The sequence below is a fragment of the Molossus molossus genome, unplaced genomic scaffold (genome assembly GCF_014108415.1).
Source record: "Molossus molossus isolate mMolMol1 unplaced genomic scaffold, mMolMol1.p scaffold_m16_p_10, whole genome shotgun sequence".
In the NCBI taxonomy this organism is placed as follows: domain Eukaryota; kingdom Metazoa; phylum Chordata; class Mammalia; order Chiroptera; family Molossidae; genus Molossus; species Molossus molossus.
The window spans coordinates 42,339,542-42,359,261 of NW_023425345.1; the positions used below are offsets into that span (position 1 = coordinate 42,339,542).

General features: G+C 33.4%; 1 protein-coding gene across 7 annotated transcripts in view; it reads right to left on the minus strand.

The window, feature by feature from the left end:
- KIF21A (kinesin family member 21A) overlaps positions 1–19,720 on the minus strand; it is a 154,842-nt gene that overhangs the window by 32,437 nt on the left and 102,685 nt on the right. For 4 of the 7 annotated variants that reach the window (XM_036251203.1, XM_036251208.1, XM_036251206.1 and 1 more), the window contains exons 12-23: positions 11,699–11,789; positions 11,161–11,278; positions 10,565–10,753; positions 9,948–10,147; positions 8,743–8,850; positions 5,186–5,254; positions 4,878–5,092; positions 4,581–4,734; positions 3,890–4,084; positions 3,374–3,475; positions 2,440–2,605; positions 1,912–1,932 (exon numbers count right to left, since the gene is read on the minus strand). In XM_036251203.1, the coding sequence (XP_036107096.1) occupies positions 1,912–1,932; positions 2,440–2,605; positions 3,374–3,475; positions 3,890–4,084; positions 4,581–4,734; positions 4,878–5,092; positions 5,186–5,254; positions 8,743–8,850; positions 9,948–10,147; positions 10,565–10,753; positions 11,161–11,278; positions 11,699–11,789 (1,628 nt within the window). The remainder of the gene's footprint in view (positions 1–1,911; positions 1,933–2,439; positions 2,606–3,373; positions 3,476–3,889; positions 4,085–4,580; positions 4,735–4,877; positions 5,093–5,185; positions 5,255–8,742; positions 8,851–9,947; positions 10,148–10,564; positions 10,754–11,160; positions 11,279–11,698; positions 11,790–19,720) is intronic. The other 3 variants (XM_036251207.1, XM_036251205.1, XM_036251204.1) reach the window with 1 other exon arrangement.

Here is a 19,720-nt window from a genome sequence, read left to right on the forward strand (position 1 = left end):
TTCTTCTCTGAACTCCAGCACTCCACCCAATGCTTGAAATAACACTGGTGCTAAATAAAGGGGGTTTTGTTTTCATTTGGGGCTTGGGTTTTTTGTTGTTTTTTTTTTAGCAATGTATATTTAACTGTCCAGCTTTGGTGTATTTCACTTCTACTTTTTTTCTCTTCCATACTTTTCCTCCAAGCACCTCTGGGCTAGATTTGTGGCCCCAATACCTAGGGCAAATTTCTGCAATAAGACACAGGTTTACATCAGTTAAATGGGTTCCAACTTTCTGCTTCTGACCCTTCTTCCAGCTATAGATAATTGAAAGTAGTTTGCAAGTTGTGAAAAAGTAACACTGTTCATCAAATTAGCAACTTAATGTTTTCAGCACATAAGGACATCAAAGAGGGCATTGCATTTTTCTTCCAAAGTAAAAGAGATCATGGACTTAAATAAGAATGTCTTATTACTATAAGTTGAGCCACGAAGAAAAGAAGAACGCAGAGGAGAGAAAAGAAATGCACATGGAATGGCAAAAATTCCAGTTATAATCCAGAAACTTGGGCAGCGTTGGTTAGGATGTAACAAACCCTACCTTTTCCACCTGTACTTATTACAGCTTGAGCAGCTTAAAAGTAATAGCCTTTCTATAGCTATATTATACAGATGATCTAAAAGAAATACTACTTTGAGATTAACATGAAGTATAAACATTATTAATATCATGTAGCTCGTGTATTTTATTTGTGAAACATTATTCAAAATAAATTCAGATTCATAGAGTATGTTTATACTAGTGACACAGAGAGATAATTACATTTACTCTTCTGGTCACATTCCTCTCCTTTAAGTAAAAGTATTTAGAAAACTTTAACAGTTGTATGATTAGAAAAAAGAAAGTCCAGACCAGATTGATTTTAATTAAATAAAAACTGCTCCAGCCCTGGCCAGTGTGGCTCTGTGGTTAGAACATCAGCCCACAGACCAAAGGGTCGCGGGTTTAATTCTCGTCAAGGGCATATACCTGGGTTTCCCTGGTTGGAGTGCATGCAGGAGGCAACCAATTGATGCGTCTCTCTTACACTGATGTTTCTTTCTGCCTCCCTCCTCCCCATTCCTTCCACTCTCTCTAAAAATCATTTGGAAAATATCCTCAGGTGAGGACTAAAAAAAATTACTCCAAAAAATAACCATTCAGAAAAGTCGCAAGTAATAAAATTGCCCAGATACTCCTGGTCCTTCAGGGTATAATCACTAAGAGGGGCAGCGATATTACTAATGTGTGGGTGCTGTTCATGTGAGCGCTGTAGTGGCAACAGAAAAAAGTTGAAAAATCTCTATACACAATGATCGCTAAAGCTTCTTCCAACTTAAAAATATGTTATGATCTTAAATATTGTTTCAATCTGTTCATATAAAATCCTTGAATAGTTTTATTCAATTTACAGTATTAAAATGTATGTGCTTAATTTCACAAAAATTAAGAATAGCTTAGAATCTAGCAAACATATAGCAAAGACAAATATAAACCAAAGATATATATCAAAGAAAGTTATTTATGAGGTTAAAGTATAGGTGTAAGTTAACAGATATATTTAAAATTAAAAAAAACATCCACTCCATTTTTTTTCCTACAAGTAAGAAAAAGAAAGGCTTACAAAATGGGAGCCACAATTACAGTTCAAATAATACAAGAAAAAGTTAACTAGAGCATACTTCTTTAAACATCTTAAGAATTTTAAAATCAAGAATGTATAAGAAAGACAAAAGAGTATGGTTGTGGTCATGGATACATTTTTAAAAAGATCATGCAAAAAACAGTGGTTGCCAATAAACTTTTAAAAATAAGATGTACCACAATTAGTGCACATGAACAATTAGTAATTCATGCAGCTGTAGGGTACACAGAAAGCTAAACATACTTACCTAATGGTACGCTATCTAGATCTGTGTAAATAACAGCAAAAAGGAAACAAAAAGCAATACTCCAATCAAAATAGATCCAATGTTAAGAATCCCCACACAAAACAAGACTATGGTACCATTTATAAGATATGTAGAATAGATGCCATAACAAAAACATTATAAATAATTAAAAAATAATTATTTTTTAAGGCAGTTATATATGCAGAGTCAAGCAATGACAGCTGGCTAATATTATAAATAATTTAAATAACCAATTCAGAAACTTGGTTGATCTTCTATATACATAAAAATTAACTGCTTAATAAGGTTAAATAAGCCCTTTTAAAATGGTAATCATTTCTTGGAATGACAATAATTACATACCCCTCCCTCAATTTATACATGCAAATTAAAGAAAGAATGATTAATAAAAGCATAAGTAAATATAGCATCTATTCAGTCAAGCTATAGGGGAAAGAGGTATAGTATAGCCTATTCAAAGAACAAAGATACCATGCAATTATTTCACTAAAATTTAGTCCCAATTACCTTGTAAAGCATGGCCTAGTAAAGCATCTAGCTCAGGATTTAACTCTGCTTTCTCTTTCAACATATGGAATAAGAGCTGGTTTTGTGTAGCACTGGTTATTTCTGTTTGTTTAAGCCGACCTTCAAGTACTTTAATTTGAGCTTCTTTCTGGGCAGCCTGAAGACCCTGTAATGCCACCAAAAATATAAATGAAATTATCTTAGGTCATACAAAACAGAATCTACCATACCAAGATCTGTATCAAATAGCAAGTGCATATTATATATGGATTTTGACATCAGATAGATCTTGATTCATCTTATCTCCTCCACTTACTAGCTTGAACTTGAGCAAGTTACCTATCCTCCTAATTCTTGGTTTTCTCATATGCAAAATGATATGAATAATATCTACTTCCTAAAGCTTGTCAAGATTAAATAAGAGAACATAACATCAAGGGTCTAGGCACAACCACAACATGAGGGGGAAAAAATGAGTCAGAAATCATATCACCTTCAACATTTAGGCAGAAGTTTTTTACAAGTGACAGATTAATTCATTCACATTCAAAAAGGATTGAAATACAACTGTATTTATTTTTTCGGAATTTTTTTGAGCTGTAAACAATTCGTATTCAACCAAAGTTACAATACTAAATTTGTTTGCAACCCAGGAGATTTTTCTTTTTCTTTTTTTCCTCTCTTAAACAAAAGAGGAATGAATTATTCTCTAGGTTGTCTATCTGTTCTAATATACAAACACAAGAAATGACAAGTTAATGGACTTGATCTAAGTATGACTGAGTTTTCTTAACTCTGAAGAAAGGTGAAAGGAATAGTTTCTAATTAAAAAGAATCATCTTCCTTATCACAAAGGAAAGGGTCACTGAAGAAAGATAAACAAAACTACAATGGATTAATCAAAACTCAGGTTTTCAACAAGTGTTGATCTTACCTTATTGATGCCCATTGACAGGAAGTGACCTAGCAGGTATCGGGCTTCTGTGAGCGTGCAAGCATTAATGACTGCAGTGACATCTAGTGTTTCTCCTTCTTCCTACATCAAACCAGCATATGATGTAATGTTACTCTGAGCTAATGACATTTGAACAGAAGGCAAAAGCCTATTGTTTCATGTATTTATTTGATAGTATTAGGTTAGCTAACAGGACTCCTCAGAATAGTATAAAATATAATTCGTACATCAAGAAATATATAATCTACTTTAAAAGATAAGACACATGTGAATTCAAGGTGGATTAATAAATGATGCATGTCTTTTGCAAACAATAAATAATATTACAAAGTGAGCAGAGATATCTGGAGAGCAGGCAGGGAGTCGTATACATACAAAACCTAAGAATCATATTAAATCAATAAAAAGAAAATCCCTTCATGTAAAAATACATAAATGCATTTAATACTAAAAATACTTTTTAGTAAAGCATTAAACATTTTTTAAAATCACAACCTTTGCTTCTTCCATCTGCATGATGTTGGCTTGACAGTCGGAAATACTGTCGTTGATGTAATCTATGTTCGCAGTTAATGACTCCATCTCCTCATTGATGTTAACCACGTGTTTATCTCCCTCTCCACTCTCCTTGACTATCTTTTCCCTTCTTTTTGAAAGTTTCTCTCTTCTTTTTGTGAGTTCTTCCCGTTGCTATTGAGAAAACAGGTTGGATTTTAAGAAATGACATTCATCCAGGACTTTGAGAACATTATGCTAAGTGAAATCAGAGAGTCACAGGACAAATACTGAAGGATTCCACTTATATAAGGTATGTAAAAGCGTCAAACTCATAGAAGTAGTAAGTGAAATGGTGGTTTCTAGGGACTGAGAGAAGAGGGAATGGGGAGTTGCTGTTCAATAATACAAAGTTTCAGTTATTCAAGACAAGCAAGTTCTAGAGGTCTGCTGTACAAGGTTGTGCTTATAGTTAACAAGACTATGTTATACACCGAAAAATGTATTAAGACTATATCTCATGTTCTTACCACAGTTTTTTAAAAGGACGTTCATTTATTTATACACAATGCAATCAAAACTCACTGAGAAAAATCTTGGTAAGTATAAAACTTACCGGGGAAACAAATTTGAAAAACTAAAAATTAACAGCCAGCTAAGGAATAGCATATCTACTTTCTATTTCGCACACCTTGAGGAGTCTATTCATGTCAGCCTCCATGTTGGAAATCGTCATTTTCTGCATGATGATATCTGTGACCCTGCGCTCCAGAAGCTGCCACTTCATGCGCGCCGTCTTGGAAGTAAACACTCGGCCAGTCAATCCTTTCCTCTGATATATTTTTCTATAATCATGTAAAAACAGAAAAACATAATTATTTACATTTGATTGTGCACTAGCAAATAGTATACTGTTTTCATTTGAGTCTAATATTCAGTAATAACACCACAAAGACTATGTGAGGAGGAGCAGAAGAACTGTGTGGACCTGGTTCCATTTGTTGTGGACGTTGGTAAGGCCTGGACTCTGGCCACGGGAATTCTCATTTTCTGCGGAGCTCCTGCCCGTGATGCATCTGTTTCTACGGCAGCTGCACTGGAACCTGTGTCCTGAACGGGGGTGTCAGATGAGCTCAGCTTCCTCGTGACTTTCCCGGCCACTTTATCTGACATGGGTCTTACTTGCCGACGAAGAGCTGTAACCTGAAATAGCAAGAGATTGACTCATTCCCTTAGTCTATAAAAATACATAATGTATCTCAAAGCCAGAATGTTTCCTCCAAAAGGCCAACTTGCCTCTTCAGTTTTGCGACGAAGAACCACTTCTTGGTTTCTTTTTTGGGCTTCCAGAAGTCTAAGTTGATGCTATAAAATAATATCGAGTAAGTTAAAATAGCAAACTGGAAGATAAAATACTTTCTACTTCTGCATTAACATATTCCCCATCCTCCTGGGAACTATAAGATTTCTTAGCAAAATCTGAGCTAACAACAACCTTATATCCATTATTACAGATATCAATATTTTATTCCAATAAACAAAAATGCATATTAATATAGCCATCTCTCTCTGAAAAATAAAGCTATCTCTATGACACATACTTTTTTTTTTTTTTTTTTTTTTTATCCTCACCCGAGGACACTTTTTCATTCTTTGTTCAGATAGAGCAGGAGGGAGAGAGAGAGAGAGAGAGAAACATCGATGTGAAAGGGACACATCGAGTGGCTGCCACCCGCACGACCAACCAGGGCCGGGGACAAACTGCAACCGAGGTACGTGCCCTTAGCGGGAACCGAATCCGGGTCTCTCCGGACCGCAGGCCGACGCTCTAAACGCTGAGCCAAACCGGCCAGGGCTATGACACATACTTTTTTTAACAAACACTCAAATAGTGCTTACTGTATACAAGCACTTTTCTAAATGCTTCACAAATATTCTCATTTAATTTTTGTTAGACATTTTGTTTTGCTGGCTGAGGCACACACAGGAAGAAATACAGCTTAAACTATTTTCAATAGACAGACCTTACAATATATACTGTAATTCCAAACTATTCTAAATATAGAAAGAACATAAATTAATTGCATTAGCCCTTTATAATAACTTTGAAAATGTTGGCTAAAGTGAATTGACAATAAAAAAAATGTTAGTATTGGCTATCAATTTGTTTCTAGATAGTCTATATAACAAAGACAATTAATAATGGATTACTTTAAGCCATTTCACAGGACTATAATTTTGAGAAGAATTATGGATTAAAAAAACATAGATCCTAATTCTGGTTCTGTCATTTATTCAACTCTATGATCTTGAGCAAAGCTTAGGAATTGAACTTGATCACAAACATCCCTTCTAGGACTTAAATGTTGTGATATAACAAATAACTTCTCATGTTTGGATCCCAAATTCAAACAGATCATTCATCTCACGCTTAGGCATATTCCTATGTTATCAGATGAGAATTCTTAAAGAAAAGGATTCTGTTTTTTCACTGCCATATTTTATTGTCTACAATAGAAGCAAAGTTACATGAATAAATTACCAAAAATTAAAATATAGTTTGAAACTGGTTACTACATCATACTTCTTCCTATTAAAAGTTAAATCGCAAGTTCATTCATATTTTTTGTATATACTTGATTTTCTAAAGGTTCAAAGATGAATATGGCAAGAAACAATTTAGAAAGGTCAATATGCACACAAAGCAACAAATAAAAAAGGGAGGAGGAATCTGAACATTAGCTTTGTATGTGATCAGCCAGCTCACATCTTTATAATAGAATATCATCTATGATCATATGTGGCAGACAATATTCAAGAGTTAATTATTCAATATTGATCTCTCTATATCTAATATAAATTAGTAACAAAGAAATAAATAGCATCTATTGTAAGGCAATTGTTCTTGTCATCCAAAAGTTTTCATTAGAAACAAAATAAATAGCCAAAAAGTGTAAATAACCCAAAGGTCAGTCAAATGAGGAACGGGTAAACAGTATGTGTTCCAGCCATACAGCCATAAAAAGGGATGAACTACTAATACATGCTACAACAGGAATGAACCTTGAAAATATCATGCTAAATGAAAGCCAGAAACAAAAGCTACATATTATTTTATTCCATTTAGATGAAATGTTCAGAATAGACAAATCCATAGAGATAATAAAGTGGATCAGTGGTTGTCGGGGGCCAGGGAGAAGCTAGAATAGTGAGTGACTGCTAATGGGTATAAGGTTTCTTTTGGGAATGATGAAAATGTTCTGGAATTATATGGTAGTGTTGTTCCACAATTTTTTGACTATATTAAGCACTTAAATTGTACCATTTAAAAGAGTGAATTTTATCTTAATTAAAAAAAAAAAAAAATAGCAGCCCTGGCCGGTTTGGATCAGCAGTTAGTGTCAGCCTGCGGTCCAGAGAGACCCGGGTTCGGTTCCCGCTAAGGGCATGTACCTCAGTTACAGTTTGTCCCTGGCCCTGGTTGGTCATGAGGGTGGCAGCCACTCGATATGTCCCTTTCACGTCGATGTTTCTCTCCCTCTCTCTTCCTCTCTCTCCCTCCTACTCAATCTGAATAAAAAATGAAAAAATGTCCTCAGGTGAGGATAAAAAATAAAAAAAAAATAGTAGATAGAAAAAAATAGGCAATATATTAGAATGCCCTTCTACTTGATTTCAGAAATAAACTAATAGTACAAGCAAGTTCTCAAATGTCCAGGAATTGAGAGGGACAAAGTACACTGATTATTAAAATACATTAATACATTGGGGAAAAAAGAAATAGATAAAGCCATAAGTATGGGAATCATCTATCAAAATATTTATTGTTCTACCTCATGACTCTGTTTTCTCTACCTCCTCACATTTCCTCTTTACCTCCCAAAGTAGATTTCTATTTCCTCCAGGGAAGCTTTAGAAAATGTTGAGCAAAAAAAAAAGGAACAAAGGCTGAAACCTAACCAACAATGGGGGAAAGAAAGTGATGACCTCATCTTTTAAGGGGGAAGGGGGGAGGAGTCATAAATGAAATAACTATATTGCCAAAATTTTGTAAAGAAGAAAAACCAAATCAACTACAAACCTATAATCCTAATACAACTCGAGTTAGCATGTTGGGCTGTAGTCTTCAAAATTTTCCCTCATTTTAATCAAGCCTGCATATATGATATGTTACTTTACACTTAATGTTAAATCATAGTCAATTTTCACTTTACTATGTGGTTTGCAAACCCTAATTATTAATGAATGAATAACAACCTGTTAAATGAGATAGACTATAATTTATTTATATATTCCCCCTACTGTCAAGCATCTTGGTTGTTTTTACCTTTTTCACTATTAGAAATAATCTTAAAGTGAAGCAATTTTTCTTATTTTAGAATATTTTCTTAGTCTGAGTTCATGGAAGTAGAATTCTTGAGTTGAAGAACATGAACATTTTAATGTCTTTTACTAAAGCCTTTTCTGATGAAGCCTGGTTATTATTCCAGGAACATTTCTAAGAATCTGCAGTGATAAAACTATCTTTAGAATCATCCTAAAACTGCTCTCTTATATAATAGTTCCTTGATCTCCCTAGATATAACCAGTTGTTTGTTCTTTGCATTTTCTTCCATCTCATCATCTAGGAAATAAGCCTTCCATTAAATTTATAATGATATTATAACGTTTTCCATAAACATTTATATTGAATAACTATAATCCACACACTATAATAAACACCATATAAAATTAATGCTTATTGTCCTTCGCCTGTCTTTAATAGTTGCAGTTACCAGGAAAATTTCTTCCACTTATTAAACAATTTTGTTCGACGCACATTTGTATATAGCTAACAGTTCAAGTACACTCACATCTCTTTTACGTTGATCTTTTTTCAGCTGAGCAATCTCTCTGTTTCTTCGAGACTCTGTTAATCTGGCTTTTTCTTGTTCCTCTTTCATTTGTTTCATTAGGCGAACCTAAAAAATAGGTAAATACATCTGTTGGAATTACCCTAGCATAACGTTCATTAAATAAACCACATGTACAGAAGTAAGTTCTAAATTCCAAAATTTAACATGGAACATGGAGTTTTGCTGCATTTCAAATGGTCGATTCTTATTTTTGTGGGATACATTTCTATTTCTAATACATTTGTAACATGTTTCTATCAAATTGCTTAATGCTCTATGTTTTTTATATTCAGTATTCAGTTGTTCTATGAATGAGTTTTTGATACTTATTACCAGGAGCTGTGTGATCTTGAATGAGTTATTTAACCTCTTTATGTTTGAGTTTTCTTACATACAAAATGGAGATAATAGTTCTATGGCACTGAACTGTTAGGAGAATTCATTGAGTTAAGATCTGTGCAGTGTTTATAACAGTGTCTGGCATACAGTAAGCACCCAGCAATTTTAGCTATTGTTGTTGTCATCAGCAAATTCATGACATAACAACCTACTTCCTAAATCATTTCTACATTTGCTATTTTAAGGAAACAACATTGATTTTTTTGTGCCAAATGTTAATAACTGATCCCACAGCTAAAACAAGTAACAGATCAGGATTCATGTACCTCTCTTCAGTCAAGAGAAGAAAATTTATACTTTTCTATGCATGAGAATGATAAACAGCAAACTGAAGATAGTTGTTACCATTCAGGCAAAGATGATGATGACCAGGAAGGAATAGAAAGGAGGCTTTGTGTATATCTGTAATGTATAATATCTTAAACCAGGATAGTGGATATAGTGTTCATTATGTTATTATCTATGCTTTTCCGAATGTTTGAAATACTTTATATCTTTGTTAATCTTGTGTAAGAGTTTTAAGAGAAGTAATATCCATGAAGGTTGGAGAAGCCCTGTTGACCACATGCTTTGCAGCTACTCTGAGAAAAGGCTTTGCTAATGGATGACTACAGGAAACGACTTTTAATTGCCCAAAGGAAGTGCACCATTTGTAAGACATGGTTAGCTTTTATTGAATATGGAAAGAACCACAGTAACTTTTTTGGTCCCAAATGATACAAGCATCTTCAACATCAGACTTAAATGGAAAATATAATCAATACCTTTGTTTTTTTCATTTCCATCACATCCTGCTGCAATTTCTTCAATTGCTTTTCATACTGAGACTGATTTTTAAGCAACCTTGCATGTTCTTTCTGAGCTGTCTGAAGTCTCTGCAACTCTTTATTCATGGCTTGGAGTTTCTTTTCATATTCAGACCTAACTTTTTTGGCCTTTTCTTCTGAGTAAGATTCCACTGAGCCTAAAAAAATCAAAGGATTTTTGTATCTGTATTTGTGATTCACAGATTTTTATTTCACAGATTTACAACTCATAACCTTAGACAAGAACTACCTCCTAAATTCAAACCACGATGTCTTTGAATCACTTTCTCTTTTATTATCTACTCTTCAATTATTTAACAAGTATTGAAGTCTTTCACATTTAGAAAATGTTTCCAGTATAAATCAAAGACATTAAAACAATTAACTACAGCTTCAGACAAATTAATTAAATAGCTAGACAGATACCAGAATGAAATAAACAATACTTAACATATGAGACACATTCACATTTATTGTGGTTTCTAATATAATTTTCTCTTCTAAAGGAAGAGAAGATAAAAATCAATTTTGATGATTGAGCTTGAACTTTCATGTGAATTAGATATAATTCTTACCTAAGTTTTGAAGCACCTGGTCTCTTTCAAGCTGAGTGTCCCGAATTTTATGTTGTAGCATCATTAACTTCTCTTCATATTGCTTTTTCAGCGTCTGTAGTCTTTTCTGGCTGTTTTCTAGTTCATCAATCAGCTTTTGCTTGATTGCAATTTCACAAGTAATGTTTGCTAAGTCTGCTTGATAATTTGCTATTTATAAAAGAAGAAGATAAAAGTACTGGGATAGACCAACATATGATTCTATCTTTCACGCAAGAGCATGAAAACCATATCTATTCAGATGTTCACTTAGCAGTTATATATATATATTAAAAAAAAAAGTGTTCTAGATAAAACAAAAAGTAAACTAGGTGAACAAGATAAAAAGTGTTCACATTGATCAGGGACAACAGATTCTATTTGTACTAAATAAAAATAGAAATCACACAATGACAACATCCCGTCAGGGAAGACACACGCGCTGTAAAGGGCATACATAGGTTAGCAGTTGTAAAAGCTGTTTTCAACAAGGGTGAAGTGGAGAAAGTTAAGACTTGCCAGTCATGTTTTGAACAAATTCCTTAATGAATTTTTGTCCTTGCACCAAAGACAAGTACCTTTTTCATCTGATTCAGAATCTGACTCATCAGAGCTTTCACCCCCTTCAATGTCATCATCGTCTTCCTCCTCCTCTTCTTCCTCATCTTCATGATCACTCACTTCTTGATTTTCTTCCTAAAATGTAGTTTGTGACCATTAATAGCACAGTTATGGCAAAGCAAACTGATTACCTCCTTAAGAAAGACTACTGGAATACAAAGTACAGAAGTACAAAAACTTCACTTTTCATCAGTCCAAAAATCATTCCACAATTTTAAGGTTATTTACATAACAATTTTGTCTTAAATTAAAGAGTACTTCATCTCGCATAGTATTCTCACACAAACACACACAATGCTTTCACAACACACAAAAATGAGAGTTACCAATATTTATAGCTCACATATCTAAAGAAAGGAGATTCTCAAGAAAACAATTTAAAATGGATGCATGATAACCATTCTCTTTTCTACATGGAAGTTAATATAATTTTTGCAACCAAGAACAACCTAACCCAGGAACTAAAATTTACAAGTTTGTTTTTTCCATACTTACCACTTCCAATTCGTTGTTTTCTCTTTCTGAAATACCCTTTTCTTCTTTCTTCTCTTGGTCAGTGTCTGCATTATCCTCTTTACCAGTCACACTTTATTAAAAAAAAAAAAAGGAATAAACGGGAATGGTATTAAAGTAGAGAGGAAAACGGTTCACTTTTTCTTTCAGATTTTTTAAAAATCATCATTTGGGAAAAGAAACTAGAAGAGTTGATCATTTTACTGACCAAAGTTATCATGTCTGGTGCTTCAGAGGAAAATAGAAATTGACATTCAACCAATAGTATAGTGATTTATATTAATCACTAAATAAATGAAGGAGAAATTTATTTTCCCAAAAGACCCTGGAGCATGAGACCTGATGAGACAGCTAAGAACTAGTCACAGTAACAGCCAATTAACTAGAATGTAGACAATTTAAGTTCAAAGAAAATCAAAATAAACATTTTTGTTTTCTCAGCTTAATATATCAAACTTTTCTCATCTAAATACAGATATAAAAACTGCATTTTTATTGATGTCCTAATACATTTAAGAATAAATTTAAAGATCCAGAATAATTCTGCCCACAGAATATATAGGCTGCACCCATCGGTGTTCAGGTCTCCTCCGGTAATTTAGCATAGGATGCTTTTTTCTTTTTAGGCCATACCTACAGCACAGGTCTGTTTCCGATAATCTCACAGAAATGGGTCTTTGCACATCAAAACTGTCTGAAGTTCAGCCTGACCTTTGAATGAATAGGAAATTCCAGGGTCTGCCACATGATTCAGCATACAAATAGAAGCCTCTTCTTCAATTATTGAGAACTAACAGCTCCTAACTACACACTCATGTACGTTAATGGTTATAACTAAACTAGGCCAGCCCTGGTAGCCCTGAGAAAAAGAGAAGAGACTCTATAGTGAGCAAAGTTTTTGCACATTTAAATCACTTGACCCTATTAGAGAGTCAGCAATCATAATCAATTATGCACAGAAGTTACACTTCATCAAGCTAAGTAACATTAAGAAGGTGAACTTTAAATGATTCTACATGTGAAATGTTTCCTCTTGTGCTACAGTAACATTTTCAAATTATTCAGAATAAAAAGAATAGTGAAATAAGACAATATTCTCCAAATAAAATTCCTTGTAGAATGAGTTTAAAGACTCCACCAGAGTAACATTCTAACAGTTATTATTTCTTTCAGATATTCTGCTACATTAAATAATTGCCCTAATAAATGGATTTATTTTCAGAGTCTAGACTAAAATTTCATCTTATTTAGGTTCTGTTATTATCATTAAACTCTAATGTTTAACTCTAGGTCCCAATTCTCAACATATTTTTTACTCAGACAAGATAAATTATACTTTTCCTTTATATGCACTTTTCAGAGTTCTTAATTTATGTTTATTTATCTCTTTAATTTCTCTCTTCCCCCACTTGACCTGAGGGCAGGGATCATGTCTGTTTGGCTCAGTATTAAATCCCCATAATAAATGTGCAGTAAGTGTTAAATCATTGATTCCTAAGACTGAGCATGAACACCTCCATCTTGCGCCTCTGCCTATGTGTTACACACACTAATTATGCTGGAGTTCAATGGCAGATTGAAAGATGCATAAAGATGCATGGAAGACAGCATATCTCTAGAGTGAGAAGAAACTAGCAATAGGAATATCAATTTAAAAAATCTTAACTGGAAAGGAATTAAGTAAATTAAACACAGTTCCATGCGTGTTGCTAAATCATTTTGTTAGAGAAAAATGCTGAATATACTGAATGCCTGTACTTGTACTATATAGTAGGACTGCTGATTTTCCACCATCACCCAGTTAAAGTTGAAAATCTAGAAAGAAACTCCCCCTTCATCCAGTCATTCCATTCAAAGGTCAGTACCACACATTCAAACAGTGTTAGATTGGCGATCCAGGACTAAGGTTAAGAGCTAAGAAGGGAGAATGTATTAGGCAAGATTTCTCCCATCATTCCCTCACCTAGGCAGTCTCTCTTCCTCACCTGCCACTGTGGCAGCACATAATTGTGGTTACTGTTGGCTCCTTCATTACATCAAATTCTAACCCCAATTCTCTTTTTTCTCAGGTGTATAGCCACAAAGCCACTTTATTCAGAACTCTTGAACAAACACACCCTCTTTCTCCCTCCAGTACCCATTTGAACAAATGCTACTTTTTACTTAATATAAAGTTAATTCCTATTAGACGCCAGTTCTGATGCACAAAAACCAGCAGTGATGACTTCACATTATTAATTTACCTTTAAATCTCACTTAAGGCTTAAACTTTCAAAATACAAGTTGATACTTTATAATCGTTATACTTCAAATATTCAAGTTTTCCTCAGTAGACGAGCAAACTGGTATCTAAAAAAACTATCAAAGCAGCATTGAAAGATATTCTGCGTTTTACACAGAATCAGAATCTTGGAGCTGGAAGGAACTCTGGTGCACAAGAGGTTTAACCCCTTTAACATTTGACAACCAGTGTCCACATGTTTGTTAACAGCCAAAAAAGAAACTATGGCCTGGGGAAATTAATCCACTCCAGGGAACCAAACCCAGGTGTTAAGACTCCCAGGCCAGTATTCCAGAATCCTGCACTCAAAGTTCAGTCCCCGGGGGCCTGATTGACATGTGGAATCTCAGAACCTTATGGTAGCACACTCCCCAGGTGATGTGTGCACATGTCCATGTTCCAGAAGCCCTGTCCGAGAACACCAAACTGCTCTGCTTCGTGACCCTTTAGGAACAATGCAAAAGTTGGAAGCAAACTAACCAATGAGTACATTTAAAGGACTTAAGTATCTTAAGGTTGGAAAATTCTTCCACACACTACTTTAACTATGTATCCTATTTTCAAAAACAGAAGAAACTTCACAGTTTTAAGCCCTTAATTTAATTCCAGTGATAAATATAATGTCTCAGAAATATACTCATCAGGTGAGTTCTAGTATGACTCAAAATTAGAATTATTTTCTAATTAAACAATACTTTAAATAAGTTATAGAATTATAGAAACTTTAGGATGCCATAGAATGTGTAGGAAATAATGGTGAAATGTAAATTATTAAGAAATTTCAATAAATTATAATTTTTAAACTTTCATATGTAAAGTAAGATATTAATTTACCTAATTGTTTCATGGTTAACATTCTCAAAAGGCTTATTTTAAAAGCTGAAATTTCTAAAGTGGTGCTTCTAAAATACGTACAATTATTAAAACCAGTTTATTTTCTTAATCATTTTGATTATATAATCTGGAGATTTGTTTGGAAAAATCTATTGAAGAGAAATTTTTCTAATACGTAAAATACTATTTGACCATAATTCTGAATGAGTAAAATGCAAGTGGCTTATTATATAGAGAAATGCGCTTCTAAATTTTGCTCAAATTCCATATGAAAAAAACAGAGATACCTTGTTTTTTATGCTCATTTCAAATACATTTCAAAACACATGTTTTCTAGTTCAACCTTTAAAATGCTTTGTAAATTTTATCTGTTATAAGGCCACAGTTTCCTTTTGCTTTGTTACCATTTTAATATCATTTTTCAGCAAAGATTACAGCAAATAAGGAAGAGAGGAACCCACCCATGACTTAGCATGGGCTGCAACAAAATGTAAATTCCCACCCTACTAATAATTCCCAGTCTGCTCACAAGTTTCTGAAAGACACATTTTGAAAGTCAAATGGGATTTGGGGGTCAATTTTTAACCTATAAAAAGGATTTTCCACTTAAAAAGTATTTTCAAAAATATATTTGGTATTTTTAATATTACAAAATCATCATTACTTTTAGGAGCACCAAGCTAATCTAGTCTGAAACATTCTATAATTCTATAACATATTTACTTTTGAATGGCAACTAAGTATTTAAATGACATTTTAATTAAAAAAAAAAAAACCTGGGAAATATTCCAACCTTCTTTCTTCTCGATTGTTTTCCTCAAGTTTCTGTAGCCTTCAAAATCACGAGGCACAGTATTGGAAGGCCAAGCCAATGAAGGACAAACCAGACAGTAAAAAGCAAGAGTGATAAGAAGGTAAAAATGAAACATGAGCTTGAGACTTTAAAATAAATTTTAAAAGATATCATCAAAGGACAATACACAGTAAAAAGGCAATACATTTTGTATGAATAAAAAGTAGGAAAACAAGCAGCATTGTATCTAAGAAGAATATATAGACTATCAGTTGAAATTACTTAGCAATAAAATGTAAAGTCTCAATTTATAGAAGTAGTAGGAGTGTTTGGATGCCATTGCTTTTAAAAATCTGAAATGGATCAATTTTCTCAGTTTCCCACAAAGGCCTACTTTCAATGACATCCTTTGCCTTTTAATCCTTTATAGAAGACCTTTTTAATGGCATCATTAAAAGAACTTCAAAAAGTAATGCCTTTATACCACAATATGAAATTACCATTAATACTACATACTAAAATACTACTTTTAAAACTTGTTTTCTATCTTAACATACTACATGTGAACATCACTACATCCAAAAAGAACTCTATTTCAAAATTATACATGAAATGGTATTACAGTCAAATGAATGTGGTTATTATGTTATCAGTGAAAAACTGCAATTTTATTAATTAAAAATTAAAATCTCATAATATCACTGCACTAATTATTAAAAACTAAATATGAAAAAGGCATCTAAGGCAAAGGTGGCAATAAAGTGGGAAATGTAGTACTTTCCATTAGTAAGATTATATTTCAATCAGAAAAGTATTTTAAAAAACTATAAATATGTACTTAAAGGCTTTGAAATAAATTTAAAGAATACTGAATGTAAAGAATTGCACATCTTTACTCAATGGAATGTACTGAGTACCAATATTTGTCCTGTAGACAACAAGGTAGATGTGCTAGGCTCTGAATAAACATATATCAATCTTGATACAGCCCACTTCTGTCCAGAATTGCAAAAACATTCTCCAGAATCATCAATAGTTTAAAATGAAAAAACTTAGTCTTAGATATGACTTATTTTATCAAGCCAGTTCTCGTTTTAATTTTGTAACATATGAGCTCACAAATGATTTTTATTTGTTGGCCTGTGATTGTTTTTCTTATATACTGCTATTACAAGAAGAGACTAGCAATCTTTCTAAGGAAAAAAAGCCAACAAAGTGACATCCACCAAAGATCAAAGATTCAGTATAACAACTAAAAAAAGGAGAGTAAAGCCATCGCCTAAGAAATCTGTGTGTTTCTAGAGTTTCAACCTGACACTATTAAAACAAATGTAATGCAGTCTGATGAGTAAGTGAAGCTTTTTTTTTTTTTTTAACAGTGCAAGTCATTTTAAGCTAGATATCCAAAAATATGGGGATAAAAGTGAGTCACAGATGTTCTTCATTCATATACACAAAAAATGCAAAAATACTTTATTTCTAATCATAAGGCTTATACTTATGATAATGAGCTACAACGGCTCAAAAGATATGCTTCATTGTCAAATAGACCAAATTTTCTATTTTGAATTTGAAGAATTTTTGTTTGCCTTACACAAAAGAGTTATATTAAAATCTATGGATGATATGAGCTAATTAGTAGTTAAATTTCAGGTGCTTTCCCAATTTCCTTTTTTAAAAAACTTTGCTGGAAGATCGAAGGGTCACGGGTTCAAATCCTGGGCAAGGGCACGTATCTGGGTTGCAGCTTCAATCCCCAGTCCCAGTCAGGGTTGTGTGGGAGGTGACCAATCAATGTGTCTCTCTCACATCAATGTTTCTCTCTCTCTCCCTTCCTTCCTCCCTCCCCTCTTCCACTCTATCTAAAAAGGTCAATGGAAAAATATCCTCAAGATGAGGATTAACCCCCCCCCCCAAATAGACAGTGGAGGGTCGGAAAAATAAACTAATAATCTGACACTTCTCCATAATTTAAAGGACTTTATTTTTTATTTCATTAAGTTCTATTACAATACGTCTATGTGGTGGGGGAGGGGCAGGCAGAGAGGCAGGTGCAAATCTTGCTAACCATTCTAAAAGGTTTATGTAACTGAAAAACAGGCAGTATAGTCATTTTAATTATTCTCCCTTATTTTCTTATTATCTACACCTATTTTACAGATCTACAGAAAGGTAGAAGAGTAAGCTTTAAAATACCACGTATTAGCTATTGGTTGTGGCTTTGATAAAGACTGATGCCGAAGAGGGTGAAACTTTCACGTAAAACAGGGCTTATGACACCACCTTGAACACAGATGCCACTCACATAAAAATTACCCAGTGGCTGCTCTTCCTTCCAACACTTAGAATGTCAGGGGGCTGAAACCAAAAACTGACAACACAAAGTAAATTAAAAGATATGGAGCTTCTGAAGAAGTTGTGGCTTTGGTGGGGAGGAAAGAAAGCAGCTATGAGAACCAGGACAGCCTAGAAAAGCTGAACCCAAAGGTCAAGCCCCAGACAGGTTTGGAAGCTCTCGGCCAAAGGGCAGTCAAAACAATTCTTTCCTACATAACTTCATTTTCTTTTTTTCTTGATGGGGTTGCTGCCCCAAATTTTAGTATTTGGGTTAATGCTTCCTCTTTCAAAATTATAGATATCCCTGGAAAAGAAGCTTACTGGTTGCAAGTCATTTCCACTGGCATGAATTCCTTTTGTCAGATGGCTTTACTCCCAAGTTTGAATTTAAAGAGATAAGAGAAGAAAGTAGATGATTTTGAAACTGAGAGTAGTTTGGAGCAGGGTAGATTTACATGAGAACTGATTGAATTATAGATGGATGGATCAAGACAGCATGAGGACACAGAAAGTCAGTAGATGGGAATAAGAAAAAACAATTAAGGCAGAAATTCACATCATTTCCCCAAAGATTGGCTACACCCATGAAAACGTAGTTTTTTTCCCCTTTGATGTCTTTTCCGATTCCCTTCTGAATTGTTTTTACCACACTATAAAATGGCCATAAACACTGTATGTGAAACCTGGACGCTATCTACGTATAAAACTTTCTAGAGAAAAATTAGTCCAAGTTCCATACAACTTTTCATTGAACTTACTGTATATGTAAGGTTGAGGCTGAACCCAAATTTTTTCATGTCTCTCTGATAAATAAAATAAATAAATGAGGCATGAAACACAGCTTGACCAAAAGCAATATATCCAAAGAGGAGCTATTACCTTCAAAGAGTTCCTATGGAAGACTAATCACTAACTTTGGTAAACCTGATAGCATTCTCAACACTTCTGGAAATCTTTATTATTTGTTTCAACTTGTAGCAAACCCTTTGAATAAAATAAGAGCTGACCTATATTTTAAAAATAGGAACATGACATACAACTAAAAGTTATTTTGGATGTAGCTAAAAGTTATTGATAATGACCAACTAACTATCAAGCTGAGTAAAATAGTACTGATTTTCATTTTTTAATCCACAACAAAGTTTGAATAATGTGGTAAAAAAAATTCTATGAAATTTAACAAATTGATATTTATGTGAGATAAATTCATAAACTGGTCCTTAAGGCTTTTACAGTTATACAGTCTATGGTACACAAGAAAATTTGGGGGGTTCACACTACAATATACAGGTTTCAGTTTTACAAAGACACACTATAGAATGTGTGTGAAGATGCTTTATAAAGCACATTTTTAAAAACACCATATAGGGCATTAATTTTTAATAAGTATTAATTTGTTTTTCTAATTCTAAGCTACTTTCCACTTTTTTGACAGGAGACTGAAGTAATATCTCTTAATTTACCTTATCTGGCTTGGTTTTTTCCCTCAGAAATTTTTAAAATCTAATATAACATTTTGTTAGAAAAGTCTTTTTTTCTTTTACTTGAATTTTTATGTTTAAATCCAGTTGTTTGGTGAGTTCTTAGTTTTAAATCTGCTATTATTTTTATCTTAATAATTATTACATCTAAAAGAATTGCTGAAATAGTTATAACTTGTCACTTTGAAATACTATTTAATATTTTTTATCTTGAAATGGTTATGAGTTCCATAGTAAAGCAACATAATAATTTTTTTTCCTTTAATAGTATTTTCAAT